Source organism: Pseudopodoces humilis, chromosome 3 (genome assembly GCF_049639895.1).
Source record: "Pseudopodoces humilis isolate 2021_Gansu_Grassland_sample_001 chromosome 3, ASM4963989v1, whole genome shotgun sequence".
NCBI classification, from domain to species: Eukaryota; Metazoa; Chordata; class Aves; order Passeriformes; family Paridae; genus Pseudopodoces; species Pseudopodoces humilis.
This window is the reverse complement of record NC_142202.1, coordinates 107,284,468-107,307,414: the sequence shown is the minus strand read 5'-3', so window position 1 is coordinate 107,307,414 and position 22,947 is coordinate 107,284,468. Positions and strand designations below refer to the sequence as shown.

The 22,947-nt window shown below is 39.2% G+C and overlaps 1 protein-coding gene across 2 annotated transcripts in view; it reads left to right on the top strand.

Annotated features, from left to right (window-relative positions):
* ITSN2 (intersectin 2) overlaps positions 1-22,947 on the top strand; it is a 79,988-nt gene that overhangs the window by 3,212 nt on the left and 53,829 nt on the right. For both annotated transcript variants that reach the window (XM_088053714.1, XM_088053713.1), the window contains exon 2: positions 9,631-9,694. In XM_088053714.1, coding sequence (XP_087909840.1) covers positions 9,664-9,694 — 31 coding nt within the window. In that variant the 5' untranslated portion in view covers positions 9,631-9,663. The remainder of the gene's footprint in view (positions 1-9,630; positions 9,695-22,947) is intronic.

Here is a 22,947-nt window from a genome sequence, read left to right as displayed (position 1 = left end):
AGGATATTAGATGATGGATCCTGACGTGTTTTTAAGTTTTGGGGTGACACTTGGTGCAGACAGTCCTGTGAAAATTATGAGAGCAGTAGTTGGCTGACAGAGTTTAGGGTGTTGCTTGGATTGGAAGGTTCAATTTATGTGGCTGGATGATTGGGAAAGTCAGTAACCCTTCTTAGGCTTTTTTTGTCTTAAGTAATGATTGGTGATTATAAAGATAAAGTTGTATTTCAAGCACTATCACTTATCAGTGAAACACTAAAAGTGTACTTTGAGGTTCAGAGGTTGAGCCTAGATATGGGGTGAAATAGAGCAGTTACTGTATTCCTCTTACCTTTAAAAACATACTGTCACTCCTTAACTTGATTTTTTAAAATTACATTTTTCTTGTGTGCCCTGGTTGGTAATAGGTGATACATCAGACTCTTTTGAAGGGAAACACTCATGTTAGAGTGCCTGGTTGGATTTCTGGAAGGGCTAAGCAGCTATTTCAAGTGATCCTGAAATTGTCAACTGCCTAGTTGCAAATATCGCAGGTATCTGAATTCCCTCTGGTATCATGTGTCTGAATCCTGATCAATATAGAACTGGGAGATTTATGTCTACGTAAGTTCAAGTTCCTTCCAGTGACAGACCAATGTAAGCCAAAATTTTAAGCCAGCTGTGAGCAGTGCAGCCTTGTTTTCTGTGGCATTGGCTGTCTGAGTTTCATCAGATGTGAGCCTGTGTTGAATTTTTTCATGTGGTCAGTATATTTAGCCATGTGGATCCTCTGGTGTCTAATACAGGTACTCAAACATACAGCAATCTCTCTCTTCCTTGAGGGCACTAAATTTGGTTGTGTCTTCTCTGTCTGGTTGCCTGCTTTTTACGAGTATTATATTCAGTTGAGATCCTTGCAAAGAACACCCTTCTGTTAAGCTTGTTTCCTGTTGGATGATGGGGTTCATCAAAGTAGTTAACTACTCATGTCTCATTCTCTGAGAAAGCCAAGCTAAGAATTCAGGCATCCTGGTTGCTTGGTTACTAGAATGTTACTGCTTTCATTAATTCCCTTCTCTATCAGGATGGTGTTCAGGGCTTTTTTGTTGGTTTTGCGGTTTTGTTTTTGTTGGTTTTTTGTTTGTTTTTATTCTCAGATTTATTTAAGGATAAGTCTTTAGAAAACAAATAGGAGACTTCATTTCATGAGTTCTTCTTACTTCTACCTATACATTGTTTTATTGCCCTATGATACAGGGACTGTAGTAACTCGTTTTTCTGGTACTGTTGTGTCATTAGCACCAAATGTTGTAAAGGTGAGAATTAGGTCACATAAAAATTATTATAAAGTAAAAATGGAGCTGTTGAAATGTCATTTTCCTTTAAATTCAGAGTATTTAGAACCTTGTCAGTATAGGAACATGGCCAAGTTGGTTACTTGGATTCTAGAGTTAAGATAATAGATTGAACATTAATATATAGATGAGCAGAGTGTTGTGTAACTCTTATTTTCAGAACAGCACATAAAATTCAAATGATGTAACATCATGACAGTAGCAGCACAAAGCATTGGAATTACCTAATAGAGGACAAGTACCTGAGAACTATTTTTAAACATTTTGGCAGCTACAGATAGTTGAAAAGGTGTGGTTGATCCGGAAAAGTCACAGCTTCTTTGGAGCAGCGATTTTGAGAGCAGGAGGTTTGACTTGAGACACTTTGATATGAGATGTTGCTTCAGAATTAGCAGACAGTAATTCTGAGCAGGCTCTACTAGTGAAAATGTTCAAGGCTGATGCAAGTGGAGCTTGTGAAATGCTGTGGCATCAGTCATGAGCAGCATCTGCAGTTAGTGATTCAACAGCATACACATGAAGTAAGGGAAGAACAGGAAATGGGAGTTAACTCTTCTTTGTTTCTAAAAATATTACAATTGGAATGTGAAAAAATTACCTATTATGGCTATACTAATAAATGTATCAAAAAATCAGAGTGCATTTAAATAATACTTCAGTCTTATCTTTCAAAGCTCAAGGATTTTACTAATCAAAAGCTAAAACTTTATAGCTTTTTCCACTACGCTCTTAGGTAGGACACGTGTCTTTTTAACTGAAATACTTTTGCCCCTCAGGATTTTACGTGATATTGAGATGTTTGTCTAACACAGATGATAATTGATTCCCTAAGATCATGAAATTCAGTTTTGGTGCTCAAAACATTATTACTGTATGCTCTAGAGCTCTGTGCTAAAGGTCTAAGAGACCATATTTCAACTGGATGGTTTGAAGGACTGTTCTTGATAATATAAGCATGGATGAGACTTGTGGATGGGAGTGGGGTCAGAAGCAGGAGTCTTCAGCTGGGGCAGGTGGGAGATGCTGTGGCCACACTGCCCGTGTCCTGGGTCCAGCTCAGGAGCACTGGGCTGGTCCCAGAGTCCCTGCACTGGGTGGGATCTCCATTACACCCACACTTTCCTGTGTCACTTTGGGGAATGCATTTTCACCCATCCACTATCCAACTGAAATACTCCTACCTCATTATTTTTTCCTGTTTTGACTGCCATATGCTAATCTTTGCTTCTTCTCCCACAAGGTTTCCCTGTTTTTTGATTCATCAGAGATAAACACCATTTCTGTGCTTTAAAGGCTTCTTGTGGCCTTTCTTCTCTCTGCTTGTCATCTTTTGAGAAGTTAAACCTGCAATGGTTTTGTGCACCTGCCCAGCTTGAGAGCAGATACCTAAACTGTAAATCCAGTCTCACTGAATGTTTTGCATTCATTAGTTTTACAGATGGTCAAAGATTGTTCTCTGCTGAGCACAGAGGAGTGCTCATGTATCTTTTATTTTATGCTTTGCTATAGCAGCCCATTAGATGTTCTGTACATTCTGCACTGTTACCTGTGTCTGAAAGCTGAGCAGCAAGTTAAGTAGCATCTTTTCTATCATAAGAAGAAAATAATGTTAAGAATTCTTCTGTTAGTTTGTTGGTTTTTTTCTGTTAGCATTTTGCTTGTGCTCCTAATGGAAGGACAGGAGTAGGCTCAAAATTTTCCTCTAAGGTGGCAAGATTTTAAATGAATAAGCTTCAAAGTAACATGTTCTTAATGTTTCCAGTCATGGTTGAAGTAAGAAAACAAAGAAAAGGAGACAGCTCTTCAAATATTTACTTCTTGCCCAAGTCCACCTTGGCATAAATTAGGAGTTACAGTGTGAAAGTGGAGAACTGTAGGTTTCAAGGTGTGTGGACCTCACCAAACAGCATTTAAGGGTGCTTGCACAAAGCTTGCAAATAACTAGATGTGAGAATTGATGTGTTTTAAAACAGAATCTAAAAAAAAAGGCATTTGGAGTGGGGAGTCATGTGAATTAGAAAGTTGGAAGGAAAAAAAAAAGCAAAAAAAAAAAAAGCAGCCAAACCCAAGAGTATTTTAAGTTACCACCCCTTGAGGAGCAAGTGTATCTCACTCAGCTCTCTGGAAAGGTTACAGTATGCAGCCTTACTTCTCAAAGGTCGAAGCTCAGAGCCTTTAAAAAAATTCTTACAAATAGTCTACCCTCTGCTTCTTTTTTTTCATTTCCTTTTTAAGCAGAGCAAACAGAGTTGGTGATGTCTGTCTGTCTGGGATCAGGTGAGTGAATGTATTCTCCCAGGGCGTGACAGAGCTGGGTTCAATTCCCATCTTTTCCTGAGGAAGTTTGTCTCCTGGGAGAAGGGCCAGGGAATTAAATAGTGAGCTTCCTGAAGTGGCATTCTCATTCTTTCCCTCATAATAATTTCTTCCTTGCAAAGAAGATTTGAAGTTGGAGGGGCATGGACATAGAGAAAGAACTGTGGATCTCTGCCTTAATTAGAGAATAAAAAATAAAATGTGTTTCCTTCCTAGGAAGGAGGAAGGAACGATCAGTTATAATCTCCCAAAACAGAGGAGCTGAACTGTGTCTTGATACTTTGAATGGGTGCTTTCACAGCTGAGCAGCTGTGTAAGAAACAGAGTAAACCCAGCAATAGTGACCACACAGCTCGGTTTTTTGAACAGAAACAGAGATCCTTGTATTTTGAATGGTCAGTATGTTCAGAAAGCCTGTTAGTCAGGCAAGGTGGGCAGAAGGGTATTTGTCAGAAAAGTACTTTTTGTGTTCTGTCTGAATTACAGAATCACTAGGTTGGAAGAGACCTTCAAGATCAACCCAGCCCTAACACCTCAACTAAACCATGGCACCAAGTGCCATGTCCAATCTTTTTTTAAACACATCCAGGGATGGTGACTCCACCACCTCCCCAGGCAGACCATTCCAGTACTTTATTGCCTTTTTCTAATATCCAACCTATATTTCCCTTGATATGCACCTTGAGACTGTGTCCTCTGGTTCTGTCAGTTGGTGCCTGGAGAAAGAGCCCAATCACCACCTGACTACAAACATCTCTCAGGAAGTTGTAGAGAGTGATAAGGTCACCTCTGAGTCTCCTTTTCTCCAGGCTAAACAACCCCTGCTCCCTCAGTCATTCCTCAAAGGGCTTGTGTTCCCAGCCCCTCACCAGCCTCCTCTGGACACACTCTCTATTGGATAGGAAGTTTCTCTTTCACGGTGAGCAAGGAAGGGGCTTCATACCATAGGGTTAAGAAGTAAAATGTTTAACCCTTTTCTTTTTTTTTTAATATCGAAATATTAACTAAGGCTCTCAGTACTGTTATCTACAGTAGCAGGGGGAGCAGGAAGAGCCAGCAATGTGCTACCCACAGTCAGCTCCTCTGTTTTGTCACTGATGTCATTCATCTGTTATCAGAGTGGGTGGATTTTGTAAGCTGGCCACAGTGCATTTTGAAAAGGCCATGTGGCTGTATATAACTGTACTGTATAAAGGAGATAAATGCTTAGCCTGCCACAATGTTGAGATGTTTTTATTTTATTTTATTTTTTTTATCAGTAAACTCTCATACCCGTATGTCTTGAACAAAGAAGTTCTAGTCTGTGGTGCTTCATAATGCCTTACTAATGCTTCTTATCTCATTTTTAAGAGAGTACTCCAAAAAAAGCAGGAACCAACTACATGGGCTATTACAGGCTCACTGCTTTGCAAAAATAATGACTTGTCTTTGTGTTGTCCAGATCTACAGGTGTTACAAAGAGTAAATCAGGCAACCAGTGCTGCATTCTCTGTCCTTGCTAATTGGTTCTTGCAGCAAAATTCTGCAATATATCTTCCTCCTGCCATGGAGAAAAGGAAAAGAGTAATAGTGTGATAGCACATGCTGCTTCCATGGTATTTGCTTTCTTCCAGACAGAGCCTGGTGCACCAGACCTTCATTCCTACTAAAACTGTGGCTGTGGTTTTTCTGAGAAATGTTTTGGGAAAAAAAAAAAAAAAAATCGATTCAAGTATAAATATTAATAAAGATTGTGGTAAGGCTGCCCTTCATAAAATAGCTATATGCCAATGATAGGGAAAACAAAAGGCTTTTTTCCTTCTCCTGCAGTGTGCCCAGTTCTAATGTTTTCTAATGCTTTCAGCATGGTCCTGACATGCCCCCTGCTTTTGCAATCTCCTCATTTCTTTTCTCCACCTGTACCAAATATAATAAACACTGAGAGAGGGAAGAGAAGTTGCAGTCTGGCAGGTCAATTTGTAAAAACAATTAGTGTTTTAGAGATTAGGACTAGTCAAATGGCTTGTTTACAAGAACTTGCTGTTCTGCTGTTTAAGTGTAAGATTCAAGTTTTCCTGTTTTCACCCTAAATGGCAGCAGGACTTAATGTCATCTACAGTGTTCATAAGGATGTTTGATCCTGTTGTTACACCATGGATTTCAAGCTGTGTCTGCCATAGTTTCTTACAACTGATGACTGAGTTCACCAAGCACATCTTCTAGAGCATTTTGCAGAAACAATTTTCTGCGAAATGCTGTGGTGGGGATGGCCGTGATTTCATCCGTATCATCTGTCTGGAACATTTGCTATAGTATTTTCTTGGTTTTTATTTTCTTTCTTCACTGAACATTTCTATATGGCATTGTGTAATGCATTTGTAAAAAGGGACCTTGGAAATTTACAGCTTTCACCTCCATTAATGATTAAAAGTTATCGGGATTCTAAAAAAATTTTAAGTTTGTCTTAAAGTGAGAATATTTTGCTTAGATTCCCGTGATAAATAAGTGGTTCACTCTTGTGTCCAAAGGCTTAAGGTACTTTTACGTCTTTGCAATCTTTATAGATGGTGACTGCAGGAACTTATTTGCAATTTCTGAAAATAAGCTGCTTTTAGCTTTGATATATGCCTAGTCTCCAAGCCTTTGGGATGTGCTGGGGAAATGCAGAAGACAGAATACTTGCTGAGGGCAAGCTCCATTCTTTGGGAAGGATTGTTTTCACAGACTTTGAAAAATGTGTGTAGATTTCAAGTTTACTGGACTGTTTCCTCATTTTTAAAAAATTGAGGGGAAATTATATTGCTGCAATACTTTTATTCTTCCTTTTTTTACTTCTTGGTACTATTGAGAATCTGTCACTGGAGAAGTATCTGTGCTTGGTGTAGTCCTGCTGTCTGAATGGTGTGGATCTGTGCAAAGGGATAAGATTTTGTTCCCAGTGCTGGTGAGAGAAAAAAATCCTGTAAAAGTCCGATTTATGATTTTTGGTTGCTTCTGTAAGGTCATAGTTTTCTGTTTGTAAGGGTTACTGTAGGAGGGTTTGGTTCCCATCAAGTTTAGTGCTTATTTAAAATATGACAAAGTCTACATATAGACATAATAGTGAGACAACAGAGCTAAATCATGATTTTAATCACATCACATTGCTGTAATGTACTCTCAGTGCAGATCCATGGGGCAGTTCCCTCTTGTTTTTGGACCTTGGGTGTTGGTTCATCTACACAGCAATGCCCAGCACAGATTTACCAGGCTGGTTCAGCCCAGACTTGGGAAACTTGGGGAATTTTCAGGTACACTGAAAAATCCTGTGTTGATAATTTGGGCAGGGATGCTCAATATTTTTGCTGATTGAAATGAACCAGGAAAATGTGTCCTCCATAGATGTGAGGCCTTCTTAAATAGGAGTCACCTTCCGCAAGTGAAAGTGACATCAAAGTTTTCAAAATTTTTCAGATGAAATTGATTTTAAAATGTGGTATAGTTTTGCCTCTAGGGACACTAAAATGGGGAGAAGGGGTTTCCCCATTTTGTGTGCATGAAGCTGCCTGGGTTATTTCTCCCACTCATGTGCTCAGCAGTTGAGGGTTTTGAAAGCTCAATCCACACAAGCCATTTCAGCAAAACCAAGGCAAAATGTGACTTTCTCTATAACTGTGAGTTGTATGAAGTATTTTAAAAGTATCTCTTAAGACTTGAGGCATTAGGAGTCAATCAGTTTACTATCAAGACCTGTATTTGTCTGACATTTATCCCACTTGTATTGTGAGTCCTTCCCTCAAGTACTGTGTCCAGTTTTTGGCCCCACAGTGTAAGCATATGAAAATACCAGAATATGTCCAAAGGAGGGAAACGAGGATGGTGGAAGGACTAGAGGACAAGACTTCTGAGGAACAGCTGAGGATGTGAGGTTTGTCCACTTTGGAGAAGAGACTGAGGGGGTGACCTCATTGCTGACTACATCTTCCTCATGATGGGAGCAGCAAGGGAAGTGCTGGTTTCTCCTGAGGATGGGACACGAGGGAATGGCTTAAAGCCTATCAGAGCACATTGAGATTGGATATAAGGAAAAGTTCTCCACAGAGTGGGCAATCATGCACAAGAAGCTCCCCAGGGAAGGTGTCATGGCCCCAGCTGCTGTTCATGAACTGTTTGCCCAGTGCTCTTTAGATACATGAGTTAGTTTTTAGGGTGTCCTGCATGGAGTCTGAATTTGGACTCAATGATTCTCCTCTTGTGTCCCTTCCAACTTGCAATATTCTATGGATTTGTGATTACTCATTTAAAAAAAAGCAAACTAAAAGCTGCCTGAAATGAAGAGAATAAAGTGAATTGGTGGAAAAACTAATACATAGTCCTTAACCAGTAAGACTAAATCTGGAACAAGTCACATGTAGGTAGAAGTCTTCTGATTCTGGGGGTGTTCTTCAGCATTCTGCTTCTGTGTCATGGTTTCAAGTTCTGTTTTAGACCTCTTTGACAGAACAGCTTTTGCAGAGAAATATGCTGTAGAAATGTTTAACAACATTGGCAGCATTTTTCAGGAAGGCTCTTTATAGATCTCAAGTGTCTCTTGGTAGGCTGCTTGGTAGGTCCATGTCTTGGAACGGTCCATACTTCCTTTTTTTATCTTTCTGTGGTTGATACCTTGTGTCATTGTGAGAGATCATTTGGACTCACCAACCACTCAGTTTACTTTCTTTAATAGATACATACACGTGTGTGTAGCCACAAATGTATGTATGTATAATAATGATGATGTGAACAATTACATAAAGAATTGTTAACAACTGATCCCAGACATTTTTAATTTTATTGAATTTTGCAATAGATACAAAAAAATGCTTGCCTGTCCTCAGGTAGAACCAGAGTGCTCTCTGGTTGTGTGATTTTTGTGCTGAGATGTGCAGGAATTTCTTTGCAGGAAGGGAGTATGGGGGATGTAATATTTCTGTACTTAAATATGTGGCTGTATTGAGAGGTGAAGGGGGTTTTTGTGTATGCGTGTGGGTAGGAGGTTTGGTGTCTGAAAAGGGGGTGAGCAAGATGTGAATCATGGTTTTTTTAAATTAAAATAAATATTTCATTTTTCTAGCCTCATCCTGTACAGTAGTTTCTCCACAGAGAGCACAATGATAATCATGTATAAATTTCATTATTTAAGTAAAATTATCTCATCCAAAGCACAAGCTCACTTCATTGTCTTAGTTCTATGTTTGTTAAGCAGTGAATTGTTAATGCTTTTCTCTCAGATAATTATTAGTGACTATTTTGCAATTCTAAAGAATTCTTTATAGGTGTACTCTTGAAAGAATGCATACTAGAAGAAAATCTTAGTACTTTGATATTTATTATGAAAGTAAATTCTGTTGGGACCCGGTTTAAATGCTGCTTTGGAGTGTTCATGTAGTAGCTCGGAAGGAATAACTTCATTGTGTTGCTTCTGCAAAACTGGCTGATGACAGATTTTTATTGGGACAAGCCCTTTCTTCAGAATACATCATGTAAGAGTGTTTCCTTTGTTAATAGTGCGTGGAGTGTTGGAGTGGATGAATTTGAATAATTATTGGTTTTCCGCTGCTCAGCGGCAGCTTCCACTTACAGAGCTGAGCACTGAACTTTTTATTTATTTTATTTTATTTTTAATGAAAGACTGAATATTTTCCGGGGACAGCTGGCAGGGATGTGCAGGGACCCCGGGCTGTGCTGTCCCCAGCCATATGTCCCGGCTAGCCGGGGGCTGTTTGTGTACATCACTCCGAACAGTTGGTACTGTTTTCCTTTAAGAACTGCCACAAGCTTCAGGACTGCACTGCATACCCTACATAAAAAAATAAAAAAAAAAAAAGATCCCGCCACCCCCTCCCCGGTGTAGATGCCGCTGGTTCAGCAGCAGCCCCGGGCCGGGCATTGTTTGCTGTCGGAAGTGGGGCCGGGGACGGACGCGCCCCGCTCGGCTCTGCCCTTGTTGCATTATTAATGGCACGATGTTTTCATGTTGCAGATGGCTGAGGGCTAGCGGGGCGCATTCGGGACCATGATGGCTCAGTTTCCCGCAGCCATGAATGGTGAGTAGCTCCGGGTTGCTCAGGTAGGGGTGGGAGGTTTGGGATTTGTTTGTTTGTGTTTTGTGGTGCCCACGGGTCACTTCGCTGCAGATCGCTGTGCGGAGCCTGAGCCGGTGCTGCGAGGCTGGGAGGGAACAGCATCTCTGCAGTGTAATTTGGGCGACGGGAGATGCCTGGAGTGGCTGACAATCTCGGATCATTTACAGGGCTGAGGAGTGTGTGAGTTGTAGTGCGAACACTGCCTGACTTTAAGGAAGGAATATGCTAAGTAATAGTTGATTAAACTTGCATACCTTTTCTGTTACGTAATTCAGTACAAAATGTGCTCCATTATAGTCCATTACGCTGTTTATTTTAAACAAAATATTTGAATGTGTCGAGCAGTTTGTGACATTGATGAAAACAATCAGCCCTTAAAAAAAAAGTATTTTCCTCTTGATTGTGCTCTTTCCACTATATAAACTTATAAACTTTTGAATTTGTTTCTTAGTGATTTGCTTTTGAAGACATATGAGAGCTGGAAATTTGAAATTGTTCCTGTGTGTGTTTATGGGATGGAGCTTTTATTTTTAGAGATGACTTATTTGTGAAGGCACAATTTGCGAAGACCTGCAAAGAAATTTGACATTTGTGTGTTGTTATTTACAGAGATGCCAAAATGAAAATACAAGTATAGAAACAATGATTTGTACTTAAGACACCCCTGAAAAAAAAAGAAAAATAGATACAGGAATGAGTATTTATCTCATTTATCTGTGAAGGTTACTGGGAGGTCTTTAACTAATTTAGAAAATTGTCACTGAGATAAATTGGGAAATTGTTTGGTTTTTTTCCTGGAACAACATTCAGATTTCAAATTAAACCTCTGTTTTACAAACCTGTTTCATGTGAGCATAAGACATTTTGTAAAAAAAAATGAATCTGTGTAATCAACACTTTTTTTATGTAGTCAGCTGTAGTTTTTTCCAGACTTTGTTTCACAGACCTTACAATAAAAGCCAAGTAAAAGGAGTCAGTAAATGCTAGGGGAAATTGTATGGACCAGATGATTTTTTTTTCACTTAATTTGACATAATGGAATTGGTTTTTTATTATTATTATTGCCACACAGTTTTTGCTTCTCAATTTAAAATAAACAGTCAGAAGCTCTCTTTGGAGAAGATACAGCTTTATGTTCTTGGCTGTCTCTGTGGCTGATGAATGCATAAGTTATTTGATATCTTTTTGTTTTGGCTTTTTTATTCCTTAGTTCTGTTGTATTGCAGTTGTGCTGTCAGTACTGACCACATACATTGCTCTCAGAAGGCTTCATTTGGGAGAGTGATCCTTGATCTGAAATCCCTTGGGCAGTACTGTCTGCCACTCTCAAAAGGAATGGCGTCAGAGGATTCTGTCCATCCTCTCTCAGAGGAAGGCATAGTATGAGAGAGAGCACAAGGAAGAGAGACTCCAGGCAGTAGTTAAACTATTGCTCCTCGCAGAGTAGTTTGGATGACTGTGTCCTGCAGTCATGTATCTTACCAGAACTGGTGAAATTTCAAACAAGTCAGGTATTTTAAACAATAGTTTTAAAGTGATTTCTAGGTAAATACCGAGCAACCTTTGGTGTTGAAGTTGTTGTTCTCTAATCTTTGCTCCTCTTCCATGCTACTTGCCACTTACAAGCACTGTTGTAGTGCTTGCATTCAAAGTAGTTCACCTGCATTTGCCACTCATTGCAAGAAACATATAATTATGTTATTAGACCTTGGTAGTGACTTGAAACATGAGATGAACAATGAGGTTATGTGTGAGGCAACCAAGCCATTAGGCACTGCTGCAGCCTGGGAGCGCTGGCTGCCTGCCTCACCTTTGTGTTAGCACAACATTGACCCTTCCATTTTGTATCCTACTGAGGGAAATAGTGGGTTCCTTCTGTAGGAAAAAACCCCTATTCTTACCAAGGTACAATATACTTAGCTTTTAGATCATGAGTAGTGTAATGCATGAAGTAGTTTCTGTTTCTGGGTTATTTTTGGCGTTCAGTGTTACAGAAAAGTGAGTGGATGGCATGGAGCAGATGTGTGTGCAAGTGTGTGATTATCTGACACAGTCTGAGAATTGCAGGGTTCAAAGCACAGTACTCAGCCTCAAACAAATACAAATGGGAGATGCTACAACACTTTATTTACCAGCCTAAGCAGAGAAAGCAGCTCTGCACAGGAACCTGAGAAGGAAGGGGAACTGAGTGTGTGTGTAGTTCCAGTGGAGGGACTCAGCTTTGTTGAGGCACCTTCAGAACATACCTTGCCCGAGCAGTGTCCTGAGCCTGTCCAGCCTCAGCATGTGACTGGTGGCCAGACTGTGCTGTCCTGGGAGCTGGCATGTTCTTCTGTGGCCACATGCAAGTGTTGTGTGCTCTAGGGGCACCTGCTGTTGATAGACCTTTCTTTAAAGTCATGAAAGGACACAGTGCCCAGAAAGGAGCTCCCTTTGACTCTCCATGCTGTCCAAGGTGACCTTTGTGGGTGCCTTACTAACAAGCTGAAATTCTGAGGAAAAGAAGGACTAAAGAGTGGGTGTTGGTTTTTCTGGAACTCAGGGCAGATCTGTTGATTTTTGCAAATTTTTATCTCGGGCAAAATGTAAAGGTTGTGGTGACATTTTATATGAAAAGGCAAGGCTGAGCAACATGTTTCTTATACAGCACCAGATGGAGAAGAGACATTTATGTATCTGGACTCCAGTTCTATCAAGGAGCCACTCCAGACATATCCTTCTCCCCCATCTGCAAACAAGATTGAAGATACCCTACTAAGAGTTTAGTTCTATCCTGTTACTGCTTAAATATTATTCATTATCCCTGTGAAAATGATAATGCAAACCCATTTTATGGTAGTTGATTCTTACAAACAGTTCTTCATCTGGATGCGCTTGCTTAGGAATTTATGCTGAGTCTTGCAAAAAGTTACACTAAATAACAACTTCAGCATTGTGTTTCCAAAGAAAGAGTTAATATACTAACTGCAAAAGACACTTAAAAGGATGGAGGCTTTAATAGGTTAAAATGTACTTCTGTCTAATTTGTCTCAGTGATTGCTGCCTTTGTCACTGGAAGAAGTAACCTTCACTGCCATGGGATGGGTTCTTTTCAGCTGGAAGGGAGTTTCGAGATGTTTCTTTTCCAACTCTCCTTCCTTCTGTAGGCTAGATTTGTTCAGGGTTTGATATCCATGCTGATGGATCTTGGTTTGAGGAGATACAATCTTAAGGGACCACCTGGAACAAGGAAAGCAGTATTTGCTGATCAGTATCTTTCACATTGTTTACTTAAGTACCATTGGAATTTCTGGGCTGTGCTTTTTTTTTGTTTGTTTATGTTTTTATTTGCCGTTTCTCTTCCCTTCTACCACCTGTTTCCTTTCGATATAAATTTTCTGTGGTCCAGCAGGAAAATCTCTGATAAACTGAGGTGTAGAAAGTAATAGCTGTAACTCATTTCACGTGCTTCTAAACCTAATTCCCACAAATAAAATTGGATTTTGTGCTGCTGTGAATAGAATTTTATGTCCTCACACTTAGGTGTTTTGGAGACTACAGTAGACATAAGGGGTTCTGTGAGGTCCTAGTTCCATAGTGTCAAGGGTAAAACACCAACATGTTCTGCTGCACTTTCTCTTTAAAAAAAAAGCCAGTCTCAAGCTTTGCAGTCTGAATTTTTTTGAGTTAGGAGCAACCCTGGTCATCAGAGTTCAATTAAAACTGCTTGAGTGCAACCTGACTCTTCACCTTGTGTGCATTGTAGATATGGAAACTGTAGACTTGAATATCAACAAGTGTAGATAAAGATACAAAGCTGAATGAGACCTTGCAAAACAAGTATCAGAACTTGTTCTCCCATCTAAAAATAGGAAAAGGAAAGAAATTATAAGATGAGCAAATACTTTCTCTGTCTTTATTTATGAATTAAACCTTCCTTTCAGTGAGGGTAGTGGTGTCAGTTGATATGGAGCAAAATTCATATGCTCAAGTCAGGGGGTGTTTATCTTCCACTGTCACGTCCTGCAAAAAATTAGATTTCCAGTGTGTCTGCCATATTATGTTTTCTTTAATCTTGTAAGTCAGAAACAGTGCTGTAGGTTTCAGAATACAAGGTGTCTTATTTATATTTAATTGTGAGGATAATATGATTCACATGGAAGATGCAAGAGAAAATCTGAGAAGGAAAAATAGCTAGATGTGGATGTATATGTTAAATGGAGTAAATGGAAATAGGTTTTACAAGGGAAGATTGCACTTTATGCCTTCTTCAATACCTGAGTTTTGTAGAAAATGTGTAACAGATCCCATAGTTGGATTTCATTAGGGAAATAAATGACTAAAAGGGAAAAAAAATGCAAATTTTAGGTCAGTGTTGTAGTCATGTTATTCTTCATGGATTTTATCATGATCTCAGTCTTAATGGTTATTTATGGCAATATCAGTAAAAAGAAAACATATGCTGGTTAAATTGGAAGATGGAAAAGTCTGGAGTAGTTTTCCTGCCAGAATTACACAGTATGGGGTGCATATCATTGGTTAAGTTTCATCACATTTCTGCTGTGCTGACTTCAAATAGCTTTTTAGCCATACTATTATGGGCTAGAAGAATTCTTGCTGTATGCTGGGAACTCAGCAGTTGGCTGTGACTAATGAGGAAGACAACCGGATGTATTAGAGGATCGCGTAGTAATTACGTGATTTGAGGGAAAGGAAATGCATCCTAAAATGTGGTGGATGAAATAAGGAGTGCTGTGTGCTATTGCTTCAGGCACTGGTGAGACATATTGTGAGTTACAAGGTAGAATTTGGGTTATCTGCTTAAGAGGGGGGAAAAAATCCCTGAGTGAAATAGATACAGAGCTGGGCTTCAGTGTAATTAATTAAGTGCTGAGAAAGAATAAAGGGATTGCCTTTGTTAACCTGCCCAGATAAAAGCTTACTGTTTTGTTTTGGGTTTTAATTTCAATTTCATTGCATTTCTTATTTAGTAAATAAATTTGCTCTTTATTTTTTCTTACTAGGAAGAACAACGTTAAAGAAGGAAGTTAACTTGTCTTTGAGTACAGTGTTAGCACAAGGGTAAATAGAGATGAACTAGCTGTTGATACAGTTGGTCTGGAAATGGGAATGGTTCTGTCAGCAGTGACATTCTGGACCATGGTCAAGGAGGAAATCTGATTGCCTTAAGGCAGTACTTGCATTTTAGGAAGGAATGAATATATTAGGATTTCTTGGAGAAGCAGCAGTCTGCACATGGTGACCTTGGAAGTCCCTTCCAATCCCGTGCTCCTAAAATGTAATGAAGAATTAGATAATGAATGTAATGAAGATTAGTGTTAGATCTCGAGCTGTTAACTTACTCTAGGCCTATAGCTTTGTCTTGCTAAGATTTCCTTTTGTTATTATCATGTGTTAGCTTTTATAAGGTAAGTTTACACTGAGTGGGAAACCCAGGATGGTTTTTATCTGGAATACTAATACTATAATGCAGGCTGCTATATTCATTTTGGATGTCAGAGAGACTTCCTGGTGTTTTTCCTTCAAAGCATATAGAACCCTAAACAAAAAGTGCAAGAAAAGCTACAAATACTTTCCCAAAATGGAACATAAGGCTGAAGGTTTAGCTGAGAAGATTCAGAAACATAAATCTAACATGGCCAAGTTTCAAAGTGCTTTGACTGTTAAAATGTTCATTTCCTTGGAGGTTTAACTCCCAAGTTTGTGAAATACATTACTCTGATAAACCACTTCATGTGATTGTTGCAATTTGGGGTTGATGAGCATTGTGTGAAGTGGCACCATCCTAGCATCTACTAAATTCCAAATCATCTGTGATCATCACTTTGAACAGGCCATAGATGATACTAATCAGTATTGGCAGAATGAGTTCAGGTTTAGCCCACTAATTATAATGGCAAGAACAAACACATTTTTCAGGCAGTGTGGTCTGTCAAATATATTTATATAATGCCCTCTATTACTTTAATCTTGTGTGTTCAGGATTTCCAGTGTACTGCATCAGTTCTTTCAGACATCTGTTGTTTTTCTGACAATGGGACAGCAACCTTAAATCATCACTGAGAGAGCTGGAAGGGGCAAAACCCTGGAAAGCTGAAAGAATGTCAGTGTCCATGGGACTATCATTCATACTGGCTGTCTTCACAGATGATATTTTAGTAAGCTACAAACATCTGTGCTTTAGTTGGATGTGAAGTTCTCTGTATGTGAGTTTCGCGAACAGGTAAGATTAAATGAATATCAGGAACTTTCATTGCTCTTTTACTTCTTCTTGCTGAAGTAATTTGCTTAAAGCATTTTTTTATATATGTCAATATAAATAAGAGGTGGTATATTTTAAATTATGCACTGACATTTTTCCCTGCCTTTCTTCTCATAACCATGATTTAGCATTGAACCATGATCTCTGCAGCACAGTTACTTATTTAGGAAACCCATCTTCCCTGAAAAGTCTTGGTTTTACTGTTGCTGAACGCTGCACCTGTTACTGTGTTATTGATACTTGTATAACTGTACTGAAAAGGGTACACTTGTATTTTCTTACCAGTTACAAGTGAAATTTGTTGTGCAACAAATAATAGTGCTTCCATAGCTCTGTATTTGACAGGAGATCTTCTGGCTTGGGGAAATAAAATGTACAGGTGTGAGTTACTGTATAAACTCTCTGATGGAGCTGATGAGGGTTGGAAGGCCAGCAGAGTCTCTCCTCTTACTTCTCATGTTCTCTGTATTCAGATAGGATTAAGAAATACACAGACAGTCCTTTTTAACCTGCCCTGAAGATAACATTCACTAAGTTCCCTTTTCTGGAAATGATCCACTCTGTAGCTGCCAGAATCTGTTACACAAAGGGATCTGGAATTAAACACAAAGTAAGGATACCTGTGAAAAAGGTGGCCACCAGAGAGTTTGTGGCCCCTATGCTAAGTGAGACTAAATGGGTGAGAGTTGTTTAGTTTAGTTGAGAGACAGCTAAGGAGAGTTTAGGTTGTTTTTTTTAGAGACAGCCAAAATCCTGTAAAGCAATAACTGTATAGAAAATGCTAACAAGGGAAGAAATAGTCACTGTGTTTTTTCATGGCTGAAAAGGCAACACAATACCTAGTGAAATGATCGAGTTTGAGGCTAGCAGAAGAAAATGGGTCTGTTTGCTGGTCTGGTAGTTTGTTTCACACAGTGAAAGACTCACAACTCATTTTTAGGACTCACTGTCTCTTAAGATGTTTTGGAAACAGTAGACGGAATCAAAACTTGAGGAGGAAAGATCTGTGCCATGGCTATTATATGGTTGCTGCGTTTTTGTTGTTTTCTCCCTTTTTTTTCTCTTTTTCTTTCTTTTCCCCCCTTGGGGTTTTTTTTGGCCCAAGAAGCTTGCTAAATTGGTGGTTTCTGGCAACTGAGAAACTAATAACTGTAATACCCTGGGAAGAATTCTGTTCCAAATTCTAGCCTGTAAATGTCCCTATGAGCTGCTGGTAAAGCAGGATTAGGGACTGTGATATAAACTGATACCAATTGTTGTATGAATATAAATCAAACAGTTTTTAATTTATTATATTTCAAATCAAACCCCCATGTGTGCTAGGAAAGTAATATTTTATGTGTACTGGATATAGTTGGCAGGTTCTGCTAATTAGTAATTTAACCTTCTAAGGTGTACTGTTTAAGCAAACTTTCTTATTCTTGCTTCTATTTCCTTTGTGTTTCCTTTCAGTTTTTCCTTCGTGTTTTCTTTCTGCCAGGACTAGAAGTTACAAAGAGGATAGTAACAAGAATGATTGAAGGTACAGAACCTTTTCCATATGTGGATTCATTGAATTGACTAGGACATTTCAGCTTGGAAATGAAAGGGTGGAAACAGTAGATGCCACATTCCCAAGGTCATCCATTATTTTTCAGGCAAGGGAATGATAATTACTCTCTGATAACACATGGATTAACCAGTATCAGATGAAAGTACCATTGGCAGATCTCAGTCATACAGAGCACTTTGCACTATGTCAAATAGACAATGAAAGCTGTAGGAAGTTGTGGATGACAAAATGTCTTGGATTCCTTAAATGATCAGAGATAGCTGGATTTTCCTTCTGCTAGCGAGGCAGTATCTCTGGTTCAGGAGCTGCACTGGGGCTGAGGAGACATCCTGGAGCAGCACCACCACATGCTTGGCTCAGACTGTCACTCTGTGCTGGGATCTCAGCCTCTGCTGGAAGGACTGTTACTGTGTTTTGTTTCCTGAATTATCTCCTATTTTTATTTTATTCCAAGATAATTCAGGAAATGCCTCTTCATTTTTTCTTCTCTACCACCCTTCCTGTGTAATTTTGGGGGGAGTTTTTTTGTTTGTCTGTTTTCATCTTCTCTTTCAAGTCTGTATACCCCAGTTCCCCATTGCAAATGTAACCCATCAGCTTTCCTCCTGGCCCCAGACTTCCTCCTCAAGCCTGAGAACCCGGAAATGTGGTTTTTATTCTGATGGCCAGATAGTGATGAGAACTACAAAAATTACTAGAAAGGACCTAATATTCCTGAAACAGAATTCTGTTCTGACTTTGTCAGTGTATGTCTTCGTGGGAGAATAATTTCCTTTACTGCACATAATTTCAAGGTTCACTTTGCATCCTCTTCCCTGGTTCCCAAGGTTCACTTTCCTTCTTCTTCCCAGCATTTCTCCGCCTGCAGAAAGATTTATTGGCTGCCACAGATGGAAACTCACCTGAATCTTATTAGTTTTGCTGCACTCCACAGAGGCTTGCTAGACAATAATTAAACTAATTGTTCTTTTGTAAATTTTTAATTAAGTCACAGGGTTGTTTTGTGAATGCTGGTGAGCAGCAGCAGCGTAAAACATCCATTTCCAGGATTAGAAATGTTTTGTCTAAGCTTTGGTGATCTTTATTCCACAAACATAGTGACTAAAAATTTTTATTTTCCTCATGGAAGGCTTTGATATTTTACAAACTGAACTTGATGAGTTTACTCAAAAAGCTTCTAACTTGTCCTTAACTGAAGGGTAAGCATCTCTTCCATCTTCTGTGTCAGGCTGAGAAGGAAGGCCCTGGGTTTTGTCAGCTGGAAGTTTGCCCACCTTAAAAGCAAAATGAGGCTGGGCTTAAAGTTGGAGAATTTAGCAAAGTATGATTATATTATGCCACGATAATATTGCTTGCTTAACCTTTTCATACCTTCCATTGGAAAAACTCTTGTTGGTGTGACTTTTTTCTTCTCTCCATTTTTAAAATCCATCCAAAAGTATGAACTGCAGGTTTAGGGAAATTACCATTCCCCTGTGCTGCACACTGGAATAGCATGTGTCTCAAATCCTGTGTCCAGTTCTGGGCCCTTTAGTTCAGGAAGGACATTGAGGGGCTGGAGTGTGTCCAGAGAAGGGAACGGAGCTGGGGCAGGGTCTGGCGCACAGCTCTGATGAGGAGCAGCTGAGGGAGCTGGGAAAGGGGCTCAGCCCGGAGAAAAGGAGGCTCGGGGGGACCTTCTCACCATCTACAACTTCCCGACAAGAGGGTGGAACCAGGTGGGTGTCAGTCTCTTTTCACAGGTAACAAATGAGAGGACAGGGGGAAATGGCTTCAAGTTGTACCAGGGGAGATTTAGATGCAATACTGGAAAAAATTTCTTTCCTGAAAGGGTTGTCAAGCATTAGACAAGCTGCCCAGGCAGTGGTGGAGTCACCTTTCTGAAGGCATTTGAAAGATGTGACGCCTGAGTGCCGTGGTTTAGTGGTGGGTTTGGCAGTGCTGGGTTAATGGCTGGATTCCATGATCTTAAAGGTCTTTGCCAACCTAAATGATTCTGTGGTTCTGATTCTGGGCCTGACAGACAGAACTGTCATTGGATAGAAGAAAGGGCTTGTTTCATGTTCTGCATCAGTATAGCTCATCAGCTACAGCTGGTTTCACTGGCATTGTTTCTCCAGAATTAGGCAGAAAATAATTTTATATTAATTGCTGGTATTGAATCTATATCTGGCAAAGGCTTAGGTTAAGCCCAGCTCTATGTGCCAACTTCTCCATGTAAGGAAAGGCAAAGTTAATTAATTTCTAAGAATAAAACATGAGTTTACCAACATTGCAAGTTACAGTGATTGCACTTTTTGATGAGAAGTAGGAAGCTTGCTTCATTAAAACTTAAAAAAAACCCCTTTTGACTAAATTGTCAATTATTTTACAGAAAACTGTGTAAAAGGTAGCATGTTAATTTGCAGTTCAGAATACCGTCAAGTTTATACATATTTCTAGTGCTTTTACATTAGTGGAGCTTTAACAAAACTTTAAACCCTTTTATTTTTGGTTTTTTTTTTTCAGTATTTTGCTTCCTTGGTGTGGGTTGGTTTTTTTTTTAGTGCTTCAGTGGAATTGGCAATAATTTAATTAAAAATGATCTGCTGAACATGGATAGCCTTAATGAGCTAAAAGATTCTGTGATATTTATAAAGTGTAGAAATACTACCTGGTCTTACAAACTGATAGTTTAAGTGCTTTGGAATAGTCAAAGGTGCCGTAGAGTTCAAAAAAGAATTGGATCTATACTGTTAGCATAGATTACACTATTATGTATCTCTAAATTGTTTTAGGGATTATACTCCTCCTAAAAGCATGGATTATGTTTCTGCGTTGCGATCACTGCATGGCACGGAGTGTTCTGTGTTCCAGTGTTCCTCCCTTATGGATGGATTTTGTGTACCAAAGTGGGGGCTGCCAGTCTCAAGATCACCAGGCAGAATTCTGAATCACAGGAGCAGGTGGATAGTTTAAACAAGCTCAATATTTGATTTTAGTGAACTGATCAACCTGAGGGTTCCCAGTATACCAAATATCTGGAAATCCTGTACATAATGTAAAGAATATGAATTGTAATTTAAAATGCAATATGGCTGCTGTTGTTTTGTCCACATTTCTTTAAGTTTGTTCTTCAATTAAACAAGCTTTTCTTGGCCAAATCTTGTAGTCTTGCATGTGCCTGACAGTATTTAACAACCAGTCTGCAGGTACCAGCTATTTTTGGATAACACGCCAGAGATGCTTTAAAATCTTTAAAAGTTCTCTTGGCTTCAGTGGGAACAATTCTTTGTAAATTTAGTGAAATTACAAAATTGAAGGGGAATAATGTTTCCTTGTATTTAACATGCTTCAAGTTTTTGCTTTAAACTATGTGCACACAAAAATAAATTGCTGAAGTTACAGTTAAGCACAGAAACAGATACCCTTTTCCTCTGGCAGCTGCCTTGGTGTTGCTTAATAAAACTGAGAGCCTCCATGGAGCATTTCTGGTAGGACGAGCAATTGGGGATTAATATAGCTATTGTGAAAGGAGATTTCATGTGGCTCCTGCCATGGCCTGAGATTGTGGAAGCTGGGAATAGCAAGTGCAATTCTCAAGGAAGAGCAGGTGATGCTTTGGGGTGTACCTAAAGCCTCCACAGTAGTAGTTCACAACACATTAGCATACCTAAATAAGGGTAAATGCTGATTATTAGTAATTTTTCTCCTGTGTTTGATATATAGAATCAACAGCGAAGGAGGGAGGCAAATACTGAAAATTGCAGTAGCACTGATAAAGAACCTCATATTCAGACTGATGGTAAAACGTTCTGTGTATTTTCAGACTCCTGGAGTGTTTACTCACCACTGAGGAAGAATTAGAAGTCTGATTCAGTAACCCATTTGGGAGTGTTAAATCCAATCTGTGATAAGTACTTCTGTGGTAAATTTATCTGCAAACACAGAAAGACTGGAATTATTAGATTTATCCTAATATGTCCTAGACCATACAACTCTCTGGAGGCTCCTAATAGGAGACTGTAATGTGATTGCTGGTTCCATTTAGGAAAACCCATTGTTATACAGCTTGAGGCATGTTGCTGCATGTCTCTGCTGAAATTTCCCTGTCCTTAAACGTAGGGATAAATATTTATTTAAGGTCATTATGAATCTTCATGCTAGATTTTTTGATGGTTACAGAGGTGGTGGTATAATCCTCATGATTTATATGTACAAGGAATTCTCTTACAATTTAGGTTTATTACCTCTATGGAGTTAATTAACTTTTTAGTTGTAGGAGCATAGTTTTTATTAGAGGAAGAACAGGCAATGCCTGTGAATGAGAAACAAAGACATTCTGGAGAATGTGAGAAATACATGTTTTTTCCTTATCAGTAATCCTGCTGTTCTCACTATAGCTTCCCTTGGCCTATGGGCAGTACTAACCAGTGGCAGAAGTCTTACAGAGCATTTTCAAGTCTATTTACTTTTCTTCTAGGGCTGCCGTCTTTTTTCAGTGGTGATTTACTGTTTTAAGGAACAAACAGGGTTTGTTTCCCTTTTGACGTTGGCAGCCCATCAAAGCAAGTCCTTTATTTTATTCAAAAGGTTATCTGTCTGATGCAGTGTTGCAAAGACATTTCTGGAGCTTTCCTGAAATGCTGGACATCCCTACTCTCACCTCTAGAGATGTCTTTTGTTTAAAATTAACTTAAAGAAACTGAAGATGTCTAATCAACAGCAAAGTCACTCATTTCCAACAATAAAAACTGTGAGTGCGGCCACACTGAGTACAGAAATACCTGTTACATGAAAGTGAGGTCAGTCTGTATTTTGTCATCTTCAGAGAAGTCTTGAGAATTAAGTTCAAAGCATATTTAGCTTTGGGTGTTTGGGTCTTTGTTATCCCACATGGACTTTTTACATGGTCAGGCTCCACATGTGATGTTGAACTCTTGGATGTGTTGTGGAGTTTTGGAGTGTGAAAGTAAAGGACCTTTCACTGTTGGTTTTCTGTTTTGGACTAGGGAATCTGTGGAGAAATTTCTTGATGTGAAGTCTGGGTTTCCAATATTGGATATTGAGAACAATTGTCAGTGCTGACATCTGTTGTTTTCTCTGAAAGTACCAGCCTTCTCCTGAAAAGAAAGAAAATTTGGCCTCTGTCTTCCAGAGATCTTACTAAGATAGACTTCTGGCTTTTCTTTGCAGGTGAAGACAGTAGTTTACTTTGTTCTAGGAAAAGTCTTTGTCGGGAAAATCTCTCAAGTTCAGCATTTCTTGAGTTTTGATTCCTAAAAATGTAGGGTAGTCAAATATAGTGTTGGCTTCATGTATGAAGCTGTAAGATCCTAAAGTAATCTATTTTGAAGAATAATAAATTAGTGAGATACCTTCTTGTCAGAGACATTATACCGTTTTTCCCTCCAAAATGTT